The following is a 17,864-nucleotide window of genomic DNA, read 5'->3' on the forward strand; positions in this document are numbered from 1 at the left end:
CGTGCACCAGCATAGCGCAGACCACGAGCTCCACGCGACATTCACTTAACACCAGTGAGAACATTCTCTTCTTATTCCTTTATTCGCAGCACTAAAGCGTCTCCTAACAAAGAGATTAAGACGGACTACGAAGTAAAAACAAAGAAAAGTACAGTCTTATAAAGTCTGTAAACACACGTCTCACTGAGATCTTTTCGGATCCTCTGCACTTCATCGCGAATGTGCTTGATCCGCGTTATAAAGACCATTACTTGGATGCGGAAATAAGGCAGCGCACACGAGAAATGATCCAGGCCGCGCTGGATGCGGAGAACCCGCGTGGAGATGGAGAAGCGCCAAGCGCAGGAGACAGATCAGAGCGCAGAAAAGACTCGTCTCTGCACCAGATGAGTGGCATGCACCATCGTTGTCTGATATGTTCAGTGGAATTCTGCAAGAAAGTGCCTCAAATAATAATAATAGGTCGGCTATTTTGTTCTTAGGCTACAATACACACACACACACACACACACACACACAAACATATATACATACATAATATCAGATTGTAGCCATATTTATGCTAGATTTTCTGCTAGATTTCTGCTTTAATTTGATAAAAATGTTTATTTATGCCCTGGCCCTATTTAAACACACTCTCTCAAATATTTCTCAAATGTCAGGCAGATGACAAGCTCAACTGCTCAACAGCTAGATGGTTATCTGTCTGAAGTCCCCATCCCCAGAAGTGATAACAGTCTTGCCTACTGGAGAAGTGATGCACTTTCTAGTCCTACATAGAAAAATTTCAAATGCACTTCACCTAAATGCACTTTGTTTTTATGAGAGAACTGTTCATTTTAAAACCTTTCTGCAGGCCAGTAGGCCTGTACATTATTATTAAATATACACATGAGTGGGCTAAATTTTTAGTTTGAATTTTATTTTCTACTGTGCATTGTTGCAATGTGCTTAATAAATATTTGCATCATTTGTAATTATGTATTTTTATGTTTTTTTTTAAAATAAGTTATGTAATTGTAATTATTTTTGAAACTTTAATATTAATTTATGCAATTGCAATGTCTTAATTTTAGTAAAGTTAGTACACGGTCATAGCAATAAATGCAACGGTACTAATAATTGCCATAATTTCTTTCGGTGTTTTGGTGTCGGTTTTCGGCCTTGGTTTTCTCTTTTTCGGTTTTCGGTTTCGGCCAAAAATTTTCATTTCGGTGCATCCCTACTTTAAAATGAAGGAAGTCAGTAATATTGATAAAAGTAAATTAATTAAATTAAATTGATATTTTCTTGCTCAAGAACATTATAATATTGACATTTTCTGCCAATTGTGGAGATTAGAGAATTTTAATGCATTCCATTCATTTTTTTAAGTAATTATTAAATAAATTTTACATTTCATGTATCTAAATTTATTATTGTAGTAATATCTCAGCTGACATTAAATGCAAAACTACAATGCATATCCAATTATCAACATACTGTCTTTCTGCACCGAGTTATCAATTTAATATCGCTATTGAGGTAACAGGGGCTGGCACTACACAGAAATCAAAGATTTGTAAAAAAAAACAGCAATATCACAACAATGACAATTATGCCTCCATAATGTCAATATCAATACAGTAACTGATCACCCAGGTTACTTGATATTCAAAAATAAAAGTTGCGGTCTGCAAAATGTGGATCAGGGATGTTTTAGTACTAAAATGTAAATAGTTCCCCCACGTGATGTTGGAAATGTTTAATTGTTGCGCAGTGCTTTGGGTCAACTCTTCAAGAATCATGTAGCAAAGAGTCATAGTGTAATTTTCAAATATTTCATTTTTTTTTTTTTTTTTTATGAAACATTACTGTTAAAAATCTATCAAATTCTACATAATCACAGTGAAGAAATTATTGTAGCCAAAATTCATAATTACATAAGATTTTAATTACAATACTTTGAGTGTTTGGCTTGTGTTACGTTTTGTGAATGCGTTTCATTCCAAAAATTACAACAACAAAAAAATCTAAATTACACAATAATTAATTTCCAACAATAGTCTTTCTTTATCAGCAGACATGCAGTTTCTTTCCTCCCCATGAAATGTGCCTGAAGAGCCGAGGAATTCTGTAGGAACCTCTAAGCCTTCTGGAGGAGTCTGGCTTTTCAAGGCAAAATCCTTGGATTAAAAACACATCCATTTTGAGATTTTCTCTTTGCTTTACCTTGAAAAGACCAAAGTCCCGCGAATCGTCATCAACCCTTGTCACACAGAGCATGATGCAAGTGATAAACATAACCAGAACATCATGTGTACAGAGAACGACGCATTCACTTAAACATCCAAACACACCAGCGGTAAACAGATTCATGTCATCAAAGTACAAAACATTTCAAAGACCATTTTCAGCTGTAGTTCAAAAACGAATGTAATGTTGTTCAGGGTATTTTAAAGCTAAAGTATGAAATATCTGTGCAAACTAGTGTCACCAAACAGAATTTATTTCCAGAAAGTAACAACTGTTTTCAAACAAGTTACCCATGTCACTGATTGGTCAAAATAACAGATAACCCCACACCCGAACACACACCATTGGTTAAGCCGCTGTTGCTATGTCAGACTTAAACTCACAAACAAACAGAGTTTGTTTTAATAGCGCCTCAGAAACACAGTGTTTACACTTTTTCAGGAGAATCAACCTATTAATGTCTTACTTATAGTTAGCATATTAAAATGGGATGCTACAAAGTGTTCCATCTTCCAAAAAGTTTGGCCAAATGTTTGTTGACAACAATAATGTGTGGGGTGTCAAACATACCTTTGTTTTGGACTAAAATTGGATGCTGGAATGGCACAGTGAAGGGAGTCTATAAGCCTAATCCTGTTAGCATAGCACCTGAGTTGAAATGGCTAATCCTTTTTAAACTCACAACATAGCCCAGGAAATCTTCCTGTGTCCTGATCAGCAGCTGGCTTGTTCACAGCACTAAAGGTAAGACATCAATCCGTGATCACATCTGCCCCGGGATTAACGTACTGTATATTGTGTGAAAATGTGCAAGGAAAGTACTTCTCTAGGTTGTCAATGGGTTTTTAATGTGACGCTTAATCTTGACTGAACATACTGACCTACTGAAGCCAAATCCACTACTGATTTTCAGTAGTGTATAAAACAATTCTATGACTAAAACGCAAATGTACCCTCACCACCGCATTTGCAAGAAAATAGCACTTAAAACATTTGATACAATTGCACTTTAGCAATACTAATATTTAGCCAAATTAATCACAGATTATCCAGGAATCATTTATTTTATTATTATAAAATATATTCAAGAGTTCCTTAATACATTTAAATACATGGGCCAAAGGCAGTAGCAGTAACCTACATTTGGAGGCAGCCGAAGCATTTTTGAGGCCGTTTCAGGCATATGCTGTGCCACCTGCACACACCTCAATCTTCATACCCATCATGCACCGTGAACGGTCCGCACCACACTCTCTCTCTCTCTTTTTCTCTCTCTGTGTTTTCCCATGTCTTTGCCTTTCATAAACAAGTGGAGAAAACTAACTGATCCTCAATGTAACAAGTATAAAGGTGTAACAAACATCAGGGATTTTTCACTTTGGGAAGGAAAGTTTATTTTATCTTTTACAGTGTTACATACAGCATAATGTATGTGGCAGATTTCGAGTGGGGCATAAAAAGTGGTTGCTTCTATGGAGCACTTCGCATTTTTCTAAATTTGGGTCTTGTAGATGTTGAAAATCAAATAATATTTAGTAGTTTTTTCAAGATGTGCAAAAAATAAAAAAATAAATCACTCATGATAATTTTTACCACAGCTATTATTACTAAAAGGTCCATTTTAACCTAAAAGGCAATACTTTGAGGTGTATGCCTGTACAGAAATAAACTTTTAAAAATAAACCTATAATGTAAAATATTCACTGGCGTTCGCTAGCCTCGATCTCCATTATAAACTTCTAGTTGGCAAATAAGCTCACACAGCAACGCAAACTTTATTTTATAATTTTGTCATGAATGATCGATTCTTTCAGGAGATCTCTACCACAGTCTCTCTCGCAGAACCCCGTCATCAGAGGACTTCTAAGTTACAATTTTTTCAGTCAGAGGCGTGATTGGCTTTGGCATGGGGGTGAAAAAGGGGCTCAGAAACTGACCTGCTTCTACATTTTTATGCTATTGACCAAGAATAAAGAACAGTTTGTCTTTGTTTCTGCGTCTTGAGTAACAAGAACTACCATACTTTCTCCGTCCAAATGCACTATGCAACATTTTAAAAGCAGCTCATAATAGTCAAGCTGCCAGTTTCAATATTATTAGATGCTGTTGTGCTTTTATTAGATTTTATGTTGTTCTTTAAGCCGCATTTCTGTACAAAAGCATAACCATTATAAAACTGGTATAATATAATCTCCATGAAAAGTCTCAATTCTAACTTGCTCCTATAATCAAATAAATAAATAACAAATTGCCCCAACGAAAATGATTAAACCTGATTTGGATTCAGTAATACCATATTATCTCCATAAATCTAAATGTACAGTACATACTCAACACATAGAAATACTGAACATCAGTGTGGACAGCCGCCTACCTTTATCATTAAACAATATGCAGTATATTATAGACATATTAATATATGTCCAATTATAATATCAATGCTAATTGTGTGAAATGAAATATCCAGATCTACCCAACATATTACACAGGATGTTTTTCTCTCTTCTATTTCCTGGAATTCTTACACTGAAAACAAAATCTCAAATGCATACACCCACACACACACACACACACACACACACACAAACAAAATACAAAACAAAAAGTTTAGTTTGCTAAATAAATATTTTATTTTAGATGACCATAAGTTTATCAAATATAACTGCAAAAAAAAAAGAAGCCAAATTCAGCTTTAGGTAAATGCTGAGCAAGCAACAGCACGTCTAAGCCAGGATATGCCAGCAGAGTTAATCAAACTGGGTTTTCCATGCAGGGACAACATGCACCGGTTGATACAGCCATGCATTAAATTGTCCCACTAACCCTGGCAAGTGAGCATGCAGCAGGTATTCAAGGTAAGAGTTGGCCTTTTTCCCTTATGGATTGGTCTCAAACCCAAGTCCCTTCTCTGCCAACACCTCCTGCATGACAGGGATTTTCTCTGGTTCTGCAAGAATGACAGGATTGTCGTATCTGCAGTTCAAGAAAGAAAACTCCCAGATGACTAAGGAGGCAATGCTCCACTTCTCACATGCTCTTCTATTCTTTTCTTTCAAAAATGTCGAGTTATTTGAAGGTCAAGGCCTACTGAGATGTGTGAGCAGCTCCTCCCACTCACTTGAAGACAGAACCATGTGTCCGGTGGCTTTACATCCACGTTGGTGAAAAGAGACATTTGCAAAGGGAAAACAGGTGAATCAGTGAGTGAGATGGCACTGCATGCAAAAAAAGACCAAATTAAATGTTTTTCAAATCAAGTAAGTCACCTGGGTGACTGCAGGTTTAGGAATCCATTCGTCAATTTAATGTAATTACTTAAAATTTTAAAGAAATGAGAAACTACAAGTTTTCAAAAACAACTTCCACAGCCATGACCTTGTGAGCCCAATATGGCCACTAGAGGACTCTTGTGTATTTGTGTGAGCACATGGCTTTTTGAGTGCTTGTTGGTGCCATGTGCTATCCTGTATATTCCCTGACCCCAGCCATCTTCCAACACCTGATTATTATTTCAGTTGTTCCACCTTCATCCCTCATTACACTCTTTGTTTGCTTTCCTATTTACTACCCCAATGTTTTCTGTCCTGTGCTAGTTAGTTATTATACTTCCATCATGTCTGCCTTGTAGTTTTGTTTTCCCCCTTAGGGCTGTTTGGTTTGTTTTTGTTTAACTTTATTATTTAATAAAGCTCATTACAATTCTACATTTGAGTCCTCAAATCACTTTTACTCCACGAACTAGCCATCATGAGTATTCAGCGGAAGAACTTGACAGTTGACAAAGCAGCTTCCTCTGTCAACAGGAGACTGACTTAAAGGAGATTGGCCCTTAAGTTCAGCGGTGGTACAGAGGGGTTGGGGTTCAATGTTGCAGCTCTCAAGGACTTATTTAATTAATTCAATTGATTAAGAATGAGGGGCCTTGATCACTTGACGTTAAGGGAAACTTTGATTTCCTAGCTCGTCAGGGGAATCTTCCATTTAAGGATGCTGCAGCACCCCCAGAGGTAAGCTTCATGCCACCACCTCGCTCTCATAAGTGGAGAAAATAGTATTTCCTCCACCCTGCAGGCTCTAATGATCCCAACACTGGTGGTCCTGGAGGAACCAACACCAGTGGTCCCAAGTCTGGTGGTCCTGGTGGACCCGACTCTAGTGGTCCCAAGTCTGGTGGTCCTGGAGGTGCCAACTCCAGTGGTCCCAAGTCTGGTGGTCCTGGTGGACCCGACTCTAGTGGTCCCAAGTCTGGTGGTCCTGGAGGTGCCAACTCCAGTGGTCCCAAGTCTGGTGGTCCTGGTGGACCCGACTCTAGTGGTCCCAAGTCTGGTGGTCCTGGAGGTGCCAACTCCAGTGGTCCCAAGTCTGGTGGTCCAGGTGGACCTGACTCTGGTGGTCCAAAGTCTGATGGTCCTGGAGGACCCGAATCTGGTGGTCTTGGAGGAGCAGACTTTGGTGGTCTCAAGTATGGTGTTCCTGGAGGACCTAACTTTGGTGGTCGGAAGTTCAGTGGTCCCAGAGGCCCCTGAGCAACTCTCTACAGAACAGCCTGCCACAGAACAGCCCACTCTCACTGCTGCTGCTATGAAGGCCATCACTGAGCAGCCTGCTCTCATTGTCTCATCCATGGAGGCTGCCGCAGAGCCGCCAGCTCTCACCGTCATGGAGGAAGTTTCTCTGCTGGCACTGCCCAGGCTCCTGGCCCAGCTGGTTCCACCCAAGTTGCTGGCACTGCCAGCTCCAACAATGACCCTTGCTTTGCCAGCTCCACCCAGGCTACTTGCTTTGCCAGCTCCACCTAAGCTCTCTATTTTACATACTCTATTTATCATTTAGAAAAAACATTTGAGTAATTCCCCCCACCAAGAAAAAATAAAAATACGTAAAATAACAATATATAATTAAGAATTACTTTAAAGCAGACAATTTCATGTCAAACTGTCCTGACTGATATATTGTAATGTATATAAAATAATTTGAAACGTTTTAGAATAAAATAACTTTATAAACCTTACAAATAAATATTTTCCTGACGAATTGTCAGAGATCTCCATTTTTATTTAAAATTGAACTATTTTTCATAAATATCTTTTAATTTTGCTCTAAACATTACTGTTAAATATTATTGTACACAGCATACACGTTTCAAAAACTATACTGTTAATGTCATTTTGGCAATGATTACTGCTATTATATTAGCACAGAAAAATAAGGCAGTTATTTTTATTTAGCGTTTCAATTAAAAAATACATTTGAAAAACAAGAAACAATTTTAATTCACAAAATAGAACAAAATTCTTCTCACTGGCACTGCTCTATCCAGACTGCATACATCTGACACATTAAGCCCTCAAAAACATTTCAAAACTTCAAATGATCTCATCCCGATTAAGAAATACAGTCTCAGGAGCATGTTAATTTAAAGTCTATTTTGAACATGAAAATTATACTAAACATACTAAATCCATGAAGCTTTCAAATGGTACTCTGAATAGTCCACATAATGACACAACATTCAGAGTGTAATTCGAACCTCTGAAACATATACCGTACTTGTTTTATTAGACTATTTTAAGGGCCAATAATAATTCAGAATTAAAATAAATTGTTTAAAATTCCCATTTCGGCACTGGCCATTTTTATTAACTTTTTTCCACAGAGAATGCATGGTACTGTTAAACATTTCCCATAATTCTCTCTCCGCTATTATTTAATGCTTATAGAACATGACTTTCATTTTCAGTTCTAGTACCGATGATTAAAGTCTGGCTTTTTAAACATTATAAAATATAAAAACCGCCTGTACAAATGGGTTTTGAACAAACCATTCCACAATTAGGATTGAGACATAAAATTACCCTCCATTTCTTAGCAGAGAGCTGAGTGTATTTCCAAATAAAACTCACTCGAGGAGAGAAATGAGGAGTTTGTGGATGGACGTAATGAGCCGACTTTGTGTGGGTCAACAGAACTAAACTACAGCTCCAGACTAATTAAAATAGTTGTGTTTGTTTAATGAGCAAATTAAACAATGTGATGTCTGGTGTCTTAAAAGTAACTTTTTAGGATATGTGATAAAAAAAAAGAAAGAAAACAAAATCTATACAATAAAGAGAGAATCTCACTTCACCTAAAAACACAAAATCCTATTTGAGGGAGGGCTTCCTGGCACTCTGTGTCTCATAAATACTGTAGACTAAATGAGAAAAGCCTCAGTCCCGAGAGAGAGGAGCGTCCCGAGCTAACTTGACCAAGATCTCAATGGCACCTGGATAGAAGCACAACAAGAAGAAATTTACACAAACACCCAGTCCTCAGATTTGATATTTAATGCAAAGCCAGCATGCAACGCTGCTTTGAAATCAACCGTTTTCTCTTCCATTGCGGTAAGATCCACCCATGAATGAACACCTACCTCAAACCAAGTTTGAGCTCCACGTGACTACCAATGTGCTGTGAATGTGGGTCAGGCATTAAAATTTATGAGAAATACAGAAGGCAGGGTGACGTTGTGATTGGGGCTGTTGCTGGGTATAAAAACAGTTGAAAATAAATCGTCACACCAAGAGGTGAGGACACGGGGGGGAATAAGGTGCCCTGTGAGGTCCTGGGAATTAATTCTGGTTCGTGTCCGACGCATTAAAGAGTAAAAACTAACTGTCATGGCGCCTGCAGAAAAAGTATTTCGGCTACTGCTTTCTATAGAGTTTTGACATGAATGTGTACATACTAAAATGTGTGATCTAAAATTTTCTGAAAGCAGACAAAAGATACAAATTCATAAATAAAAACCAAAATATTAAAGATAAATACATCACTGTTTTTTTTTTTTAAGCAGCCTTTATAACATGACCAGGCGATTTTCAACAAAAAGAATCTGACGCGAACAAGTTAACTACTCAAACAACTCCAGATAATTTAAAATATTTAGCTTTAAAACACAAACAAACAGGCATTAATAAGCTCGCACCTTTGTCTTTGTTGTCTGTTTGTGCACAAAAGTGCTTGGATAGCATGTCACATCTGTGCAAATGTTCATGTATGAGCCGTCGTTTTGACGCAGGGTGGGGGGCAGGACGTGCCGATAATGGTGGAGAGCGTTATGTTACTCAAATTTAGAGAAGCACAACCATTTCCCACCATTCAGTGACTGACACAGCAGGACGCTTTATTTCAGACTCTGGTAATGTAACTTTGATTAACGGTGAGGAAAAAAAAAATAAGCTGATGAAACTCATTCTGAGAATTTTTATTTAACGCAACTTTGAACCTAGATTACCGATTACAAAATTTCTCTTTTTTTAATTGCCGTTTTTTGTTGAAACTACGCCGTGAATTTCATCTTTAATTACATGTTAGAGCCTTTTGATGCAATATGGCGTTAGACCATTTGCATTATTCACTGCCGGCAAGGGCTCCATTCCCTTTTCGGTCCATGTATTTAGGGGAAAAAAAGGGTTTCATGAAACTTTCTGTCATTGATAATCATTAGCAGATGAATCTGAAGTCCAGCTGTAAACAGCACCAACAGAATGGAAGCATTATAGCTATAACAACCACTGACCTATAGACCTCAGTAAGTGAATTTCTCCCTACAGTTCCCCAACAGAAGTAGCCTGTAATCTTATAGAAACAAAGCACCAGCGAGACTGCGTGACTGCATGCACCCATCTTTAAAGATGCACTGTTGTTTTAGCAAGTGGACACAGTTGACCGCCATTCCCACTGTAATCTGATTTCCAAACTAACGAATTCACTGCGACTGGAGCACTGTCAGTTTAAGTGCTTTCCCTCACAGTAGTAACTGCGTATTAATGGACCAGGGTAGTTGGGGGGGGGGGGGTACAATGATTATATTTATACACTTTAATGGATGAGTTAATTTGATTAAACCGCCGAACAAAACGGCGATCTCATGCTAAAGTTGCAATAAGTCACGGGATGGATGGCGATTCGGTGGTTAGAATGGGTTTTCTCTCAGAGTGTTTTCCAACTAAGAGGCAAAATTGTTCCCTCGACACTCGGGATGGGATGGCAGGTCACAGTCCTAGCAGAAGAAACACTCGGTCATGCATTGTGAAATTTGAGGTATTTCTGTCTGGATGAAAGTAGACTGTAAATAGGCACCCTCCAGCTGCCTGAAATGAATTATAAACACACATACGGAAAGAACGCACAAACAACGAAGTGGAAGCTGACTGAACCCTAAGTGCTGCTTGAAACAGAAAAATCAATTAATGTCAGGCACAATAAACTAGGCAGTGGGTGCAACTGTATATGACTTGCCATAGAGAGATAAAATAGAGAACTAAAATAGTTTGAAATTAATTCAGCACACATTTTGATACAAAACTATAACTGTTATCTGAGCGATCAAATCCAATGTCTGAAAATCAAGAGGTTTTATTATAATGATAATTTGTTAATAAAATAAAATATTTAAGTACATTTAGCAAATGGATTTTTTTGACACTTAACTAAATAATTATTAAAACGGTAACCAGATTATTTTATAAAAGTTTCAAAATGCTGTCCGGAAGATAAACCTAAAAATCGCGTTAGAAATAAACTAATAATGCAATAAAAATGCAATTCCTGGTTAGCTCTCATTGCATGACTGAATTAACCCCACACTCCATTTTTTGTCTTCAGCTTGTACCGTATTCCAGAGGCAAGTGTGAGGGTTCACAAAATGGCGGACAAATCCTTAAACTGGGGCAGAACATGGTGCAATGCCACCTACAGGAGCTGAAGATTGACACGAGCAGCCAAGGTCAGGCTTGATGCCATTCATTTCAGGCATTCTAATCACAAGAGAGGTTAATGACCCTAAGAGAATAAAATCCATGTGGATCCATACAGCCATATCTGTGTCTTGCCCTCATACAGAAATCCTCTGACACCAGACCTCCCTCATAACCTTGAGGAACCCGTTACACTGACAAAAAGCGAACAAAATAAAACCATACAAAGAAGAAAGTTTCTCTTCAAGAATCTTGAGGTTTCCCTTTTTTCCCCATTATTGCGCATCTCACATGGATGTTAACGGAGAGCTGTTTAAAAAACTGCCGAAAAATTTGTCATGAAAAAACAAAACAAAACAAAACAAAACAAAAAAATACAATGCAACTTTTTACCTGCACAGGGAAAACAACAAATCAATTAAAATATTCATATTAAAATAAAAATAAATAATGACAACATAAATAATTAAAAAAATTATATTTCGCTATGTTTAGCAAAACATCCATGAAAAAAGGATGCCATGCAGATCTGCTTTTTACTAATGAAATTAAAAACTTAATCGCTATAGATAAGAGCGTCTGCTAAATGGCTTAAAACTAATGTGACACAAGGATTCATTGAAACTATTGGAAGCTCCACTTGAAAATTACATTTGCCAACAGCTCCGTTCTGAAACCGTCCGAAAGTGCTGCACGGGAAATCTGCATGATGGTGGCCCTCCGTGAAAACACAATTTTCAACCCTACCTGCTCCTTCTAAGTCACCAACCTCCTCGGAGAGCTCACCGTAAAGCCACAAGGGTTAAAGTGACAACTCATACCGAGCTGAAATGTATTTCAGTGTATTTATTTATGCTCTGATTGGGGTCATTTAGCTCAAGTCATTTCAGTCTCACACTCCTAATTGAGCCACGTAACAGACTCAAACAGTCAGGGCCTGATTCAAACCACACCAGACAGAACCGCTGGCTTTTATGGTGGCTTTCTGGAAAACCACAGATCACAATGAAGCCCGCAAACTCTAATTTCAGTTTCAAAGGGCTGCAAGCAACAAAGCCCAATCCGTAGAGCTACAATGCACATCTGCTCTGGGTTTCTGAAAATCCTAACTTGGAAGATCGGATACATATATCTCATAGATCTACAGGCTGACCGGTAAAATCAATAGCATGGGTTAAAACACTCTGCAGCCTCGCTCTCTCTCTCTCTAACACACACACACACACACACAGAGGGAAGACCCATCTCAGTTTAGCTGAACAAACATTTCACTGCCCTGACATAACACAGCAGACACAAACTTACAGGTGGAAAAATAGTGAAAAAGTTGATCCAGACATGCCAGAATCAGCATTTTAATTACATGAACTTATGGAGATACAGAATACAGGATCAGAAAACTTTTTTTATTTTATTTTTTCGTTATTCTTTTGCATTTCAGAGTAAATTTAGCTTTTTGGGAGGTGGATGGGTCTAATATATATATATATATATATGTTTTTAAATGTAAATATTATTGTAAATTACTTTATGTAATGCATAAAAAACGTTTATACACTCAATAGCAGAAAATCGTTGTTCTTTCGGATAAAGATAAACTGGAAAAAATGAAGGTCGCAAGTGAAATTTTCTGCTGATTCCTTTTAGCTTCCAATCTTTTGTTTTTCACAAAACCCATTTCATACAAACGTAAAAAAGCAACAATCCACAGCACAAAGTACAAATCTAAATTTGAGAGAAAAAAAAAACTTCTAAATTCTTCACAGACCTACTGATGTGAACAAACATCTATGCACTCCTCAATAATTTCTCATATTGGTTAAAACTGTGGCACGTAACGTATTAGTTTGACTGTGTGGTTACACAAAGCTCTATCCTCTGCCAGAAATGGCCTCTGAGCGCGGTCTGAAGACTGGTGCTGGGGTGTTCAGAGAGGGCCGCTTCATCTCAGACTATTTAAACCATATGGTGATATGAAATGTAAAGTCTACAGTACTGATCCCACCTCAGGAACATCCATGATGAAAGAATGGAAAACAAAATAACACTGTCTTTAAAAGCTGACAAGATATGAAAGAATGCATTTACTAGCATATTTCGGGTGATTATCAACCCCGCAGACCAACGGCACACAATGTAACACAGCATACAGCCTTCAGTAACTCATAACAGACACCAAGTGTCCAACAGTAAGCGCGCAATAAATGAGGCCAGAAAGTTACAATGTGCTCATAGAGGCTGATTTTGTGAGAAGCCCTATAAGTACTTTCAAATGGAACACACAAGTTGTTAAAAGCGTGCACAGTTGAGGCCTTTTTGTGTGCGTTTTGAAAATCACAAGTGAAACACTCAAAGGGAAGACTTTGAATGTTTCGGACTGAGTTAAGTGACTTTATGTAACTTGTACCAGAACTGATCATAGAAAAAACAATTATTATTTGTAAAATTAACTATATGGTGATTTTTCAGCTGGATGCCTTTAACTCGTTTCCAAATTAGGTTTAATCTATAATAATAATAATAATAAAATGGACTACAATAAATATCTGAGCACGGTCCTGACCAACCTTCAATTTGATTTCAGTATAATATAATAATGAGCGACAGTAATGATATTTTTTCAGTTTATGGAGAAATGCAGAGTAAATGCAAAATACATTGTCATTAACCTTTTTTTTATTTATAATAATATAAAAATAATTTTAATATGATACAGACTTGTGATTTAACTTTTATGGGACACTCAGTTGTTCTCTATATTACTCAGCGAGATGGTAATGACAGTATTGAGATTTCACATAATTTGCCAGAATTGATTTTTCTTTTAAGATTATTGGGGAATCTTACATTTTATGAGTGGAAATTAAAATGTCTAGGTAGAGGATGAGCTTAATGTAGAACATTTACATCATTTTAAACTATTTACAATTACCAAAATGTAATTAAAGAGACAAAATAAAAGTTAAAATTTTATTTCAATCTACTCTTTAAACTGAGATAATTGTCGTATCCTTTTTTTCTAGTGAGTTACAAAAGTGTCTCTAATTGAATCATCCTAGATATTTGTATAAAACTTTAAACATTTAATTTGAAACTTTTTTGATTGAAATATAGGTATATTAAAAATGCATATTTATATTAAAACTGAAAAATGACAACTAAAAGGGAAAGTTCAAAACAGCTCTGGCCTCTCGGGAAAAAGCTGCCAGTCATGCAGTTAATGTGATGTAGTGAGGTGTTTCTTACCTGGGATTCGTGCTGTTCCAGTACACAGCATACCGGTCTGAAATGATCTTACTGTCATCCGTGCACACGGTGACCCAAAACAGGAGGACGACCATGAAAAGTGTCAACTCCATCTGATAAGCAATAGAGTTCTTGTCCATAATGTCAACGCAAACAGGCAGAAAATATAAACTCAGTTAATAACAGATGCGTTTAAGAAGAACGATCATGTGTGAGTCTTGTTCAAATGCATCACATTCTTCTTCGAAGGAATAAAAAGTAAAGTCAAAGCTGAGCGAATGAACTTCTCACGGAGGATCCATCCAGCATCTCGACCTCCACAGCTTGAGATGTTTCCATGACGATCGGAGAAAGAGGACCGCCGCGTGTCAAACTACCGTACCGCTTGCTTTTCACATCCATTCCTCCTTAGAGTGGCTTTCAAAAACTTTTCTCAGACTCGTAAAAAAGTGGCCGGATAGTTACCATCCATTCAGGCGAACGCGCGCGCTCTAAAATCCTGCTGGTACTCCACACATGCGCGCGGTCCGTGCGTCTCCTCTCTCCGAAGCCACCTGAAGCGAGTCGGTCTTCTTAATCACCAGTCAAGAGAGGAAAAAGAAGCCTGCACTTCCGTGTCAAACTGCCGTGTGGAAGTTATCTCGGTTGCGGTCTCGTGGTGCGCTCACAGACGCGGTGCCGAACCCACGCACGCCGCATCACGCGCAAAGTTGGCGCTTTAAATGCCGCTTCTGCATTCACAACTTGCTGTTCCTCACAGACAGTCGCTCTCACAAGTGTGAAATTACGTTTCCTGTCCTTCCTTGCAAAAGACGAGCTGTCCTGCCTCCACAGCGCGCTGTCTCTCTCTCAGCACTGGTCTCCGTCGCTCCGCTGTCTGTCCTCGAGCGCGGGGCGGAGCTGCTCGGCGAGACAGACCGCCTGGACCTGCACGCTCAAACTTTGGAGATATTGCCCATTAAACAAGGCCATTAAATGAAATTAAACTTAATTACATTTCGCATTTAAAAACAAAAAAGACCATTCCTCCGTTGTGTGGCTGTGTGACATGTTGAAATATCGTAGTTTCTAAACTGAGCCTGACTGAGCACTGTAAATGTAAAATTGTTGGTAAATTTACGTTAAAAACAAAATGACAGCGCTTACCCCAAAAAAAATCACGGTAAAGTATTACGGTATGAAGTTTGAATTTTACGGTATATCGCCATTAAATTATAACATTACATTTAGCTATGTATTTAAAAGAAGAATTGTAAATGTTTGTGAATTTAATTTAGAATGTCTTCTGACCAATTTGAGCTATTAAAATCGGTTTGTATCCTAAGCTATGATGAAATAAACGAAACCGTTTGTGCTGAAAATTCTGAGAATGCCGATTTGTACTTTTTATTATTTTTCTATAAATATACAAATTATACAAAAATAAGACTTTTACTTCTAAAAATATGTTATACAATATTTTTACAGTAATGTGTAAAATGCACAGTTCAGCACGATTTGCATTCATTTTCTACTAAATATAATAATTATTATAATTAATACCAAAATGGTTTATTTTCTATAATGGTATGTTAGAACTTTTGTCCAGATATGTAACATATTTGAAAAGTACAGACAAAAAAAAAAAAAAAAAAAAAAAAACAATGGTGAAGGATTTCCTTGGGAACTATTTTCACAAAGAAATTGCTAAATTGCACAATTAAAAAAAAAAAAAAAAAAGAAATATCAAGTAATACATTCAATTAAACATGAATTTTAGAACCAGAATGACTGATATAATGTGTGTGTGCTTGCACGCGTGTGTGTAAAACATACTCTAATAATCTTTATTTACAACTTTAAAAAATATATATATATTTACAGTGTATCATGAGCTGTAGCTCTTCATGGTTACCAAGTAGGAGCTGTTCTAATATTACAGTTAAATTGAACCTATCCCTAAACCTAACTATACCACAAATCAGAGGAAAATTGTAAGTTGATACAATTCAACCCGAAACTTTAGCCTAAAACTAAACTCTAAACCAAACCGTAGAAGCTGGATTTGTTGAGAGGAGTGCAAGTCCAGGGCAAACAAGAAAGGTGATCCTACATGGTAAAATCACAGTAAGCACTCCGTCACCCATCATCAAACGAGAGAAGTGGGGGTGGTGCTTGTTGCTGTGTTTAGTGTAAAACTGCTATAGATGGATGTGTATAAAGAGAGAGAGAGAGAGAGAGAGAGAGTCACTCCACATTGTGTGATTCAGCACTGATTAATATTTAAGCAGTAGAGTAGGCTCGGGGCTCAGTGGACACGTAGCTAAGAAAAATACAAATGAAAGTTTAATTCTGCTTTTAAAGATGGTACAGAGATAAATGGTGCTCATGTATTAAATATTTAGGGCGTTTTATGCATATATGTATGGAGCGTGGAGTGCTTAATGACTTGTGGAGTGGACTGTGAAATGATTATACCCCAAACAAGATACAGATGCTATAGGAGGAGGCACAACAGGGAGGGTACATCACACATGTCAAAACAGATAAATACTAGCAAAGAAAAAGTCATTCTAGTTTATTATAAAATACATCTCACCTATGCTGATATTAAAAACAGCAAGTGGCTTTCTGAATAAGAAGCCTCTTTATTTTAAATCTATTTGATTTGTTTCATTTGTATTAAAAAAGACACATTATATTTATATTTATATATATATATATATATATATATATATATATATTATTTGGTTATAAATTATAAGTTCATGTTAGAATTTTTTTGGCCAAACATGAAGTGTTTGCCAGCAGAGGGCAGCGTGACTCACTGGAGTTGACCCTGTGGCTGGATTCACTATAGGCTTTGTTTCATTCTGACATTCTCTTATCTGCGTCCTTCAGTGCTCCATTAGATCCATCAGTGGTCATATTCATACACTGAAAGCCCTAATAGACACTCTGAGAGGAAATGTTACCGCTGCTGCTAATAAACTGTTCACAAACAAATTACTCTCCCTCGTGGAAATCTTTTGACAAGTCTGGACCATGTTTGAAAAAATATATCTGTCAGCGTAATAGGTCACTTTCTTAAAAGCAGTCAGTTGGAAATGTATATTGGCCTGAAGAGAGATGTGGCTAACAGAGACAAGAGGCCACATCTGTTTTTTCTTCCCTGGTAGATCTGCTGCACACGCCGGCAAATGCTGTGTGTGTGTGTAAAACTATACTTGAGGGAACAAGCATACCTTTCCAATAAAGCTTCAAACGGAGCTGTACGTTTGCCGAGCAGCAGCAAAAAGCTTTACTTGAGCACTTTGTTAGCTGAGAGAGAGAAAACTCAAATATACAAACACTTTTTCAGAGGAGTTTTGCTTTAGGTGAGGTGTTATTCCTCACTTAGCCTCGCTGTTAAATTATTAATCTGGTATTCATTCCTGTTTTGCAGTGTATTAGGACTATAAATAATATATAAATTGGCTTGGTTATTGTTTAGAAATATTTATACTATAATATATATATATATATATATATATATATATAAATCAGCATATTAGAATGATTTCTTAAGGATCATGTGAAACTAAAGACTGGAGACATGATGCTGAAAATAACATGAAGATACTGCATTATATTAATTAACTGTTAGCTATTTTCAATTTGAAT

The 17,864-nt window shown here is 37.3% G+C and overlaps 1 protein-coding gene across 2 annotated transcripts in view; it reads right to left on the reverse strand.

Moving 5' to 3' along the window:
- LOC113055063 (ephrin-A2-like) overlaps window positions 1–15,300 on the reverse strand; it is a 116,776-nt gene extending 101,476 nt beyond the window's left edge. The window contains exon 1 of one of the 2 annotated variants that reach the window (XM_026221014.1): window positions 14,223–15,297. In XM_026221014.1, the coding sequence (XP_026076799.1) occupies window positions 14,223–14,362 (140 nt within the window). In that variant the 5' untranslated portion in view covers window positions 14,363–15,297. Of the gene's footprint in view, window positions 1–14,222 lie in introns of both variants that reach the window. The other variant, XM_026221015.1, reaches the window with a different exon arrangement.
- Window positions 15,301–17,864: the final 2,564 nt, after the last annotated feature.

This window comes from Carassius auratus, chromosome 36 (genome assembly GCF_003368295.1).
Source record: "Carassius auratus strain Wakin chromosome 36, ASM336829v1, whole genome shotgun sequence".
NCBI lineage: Eukaryota > Metazoa > Chordata > Actinopteri > Cypriniformes > Cyprinidae > Carassius > Carassius auratus.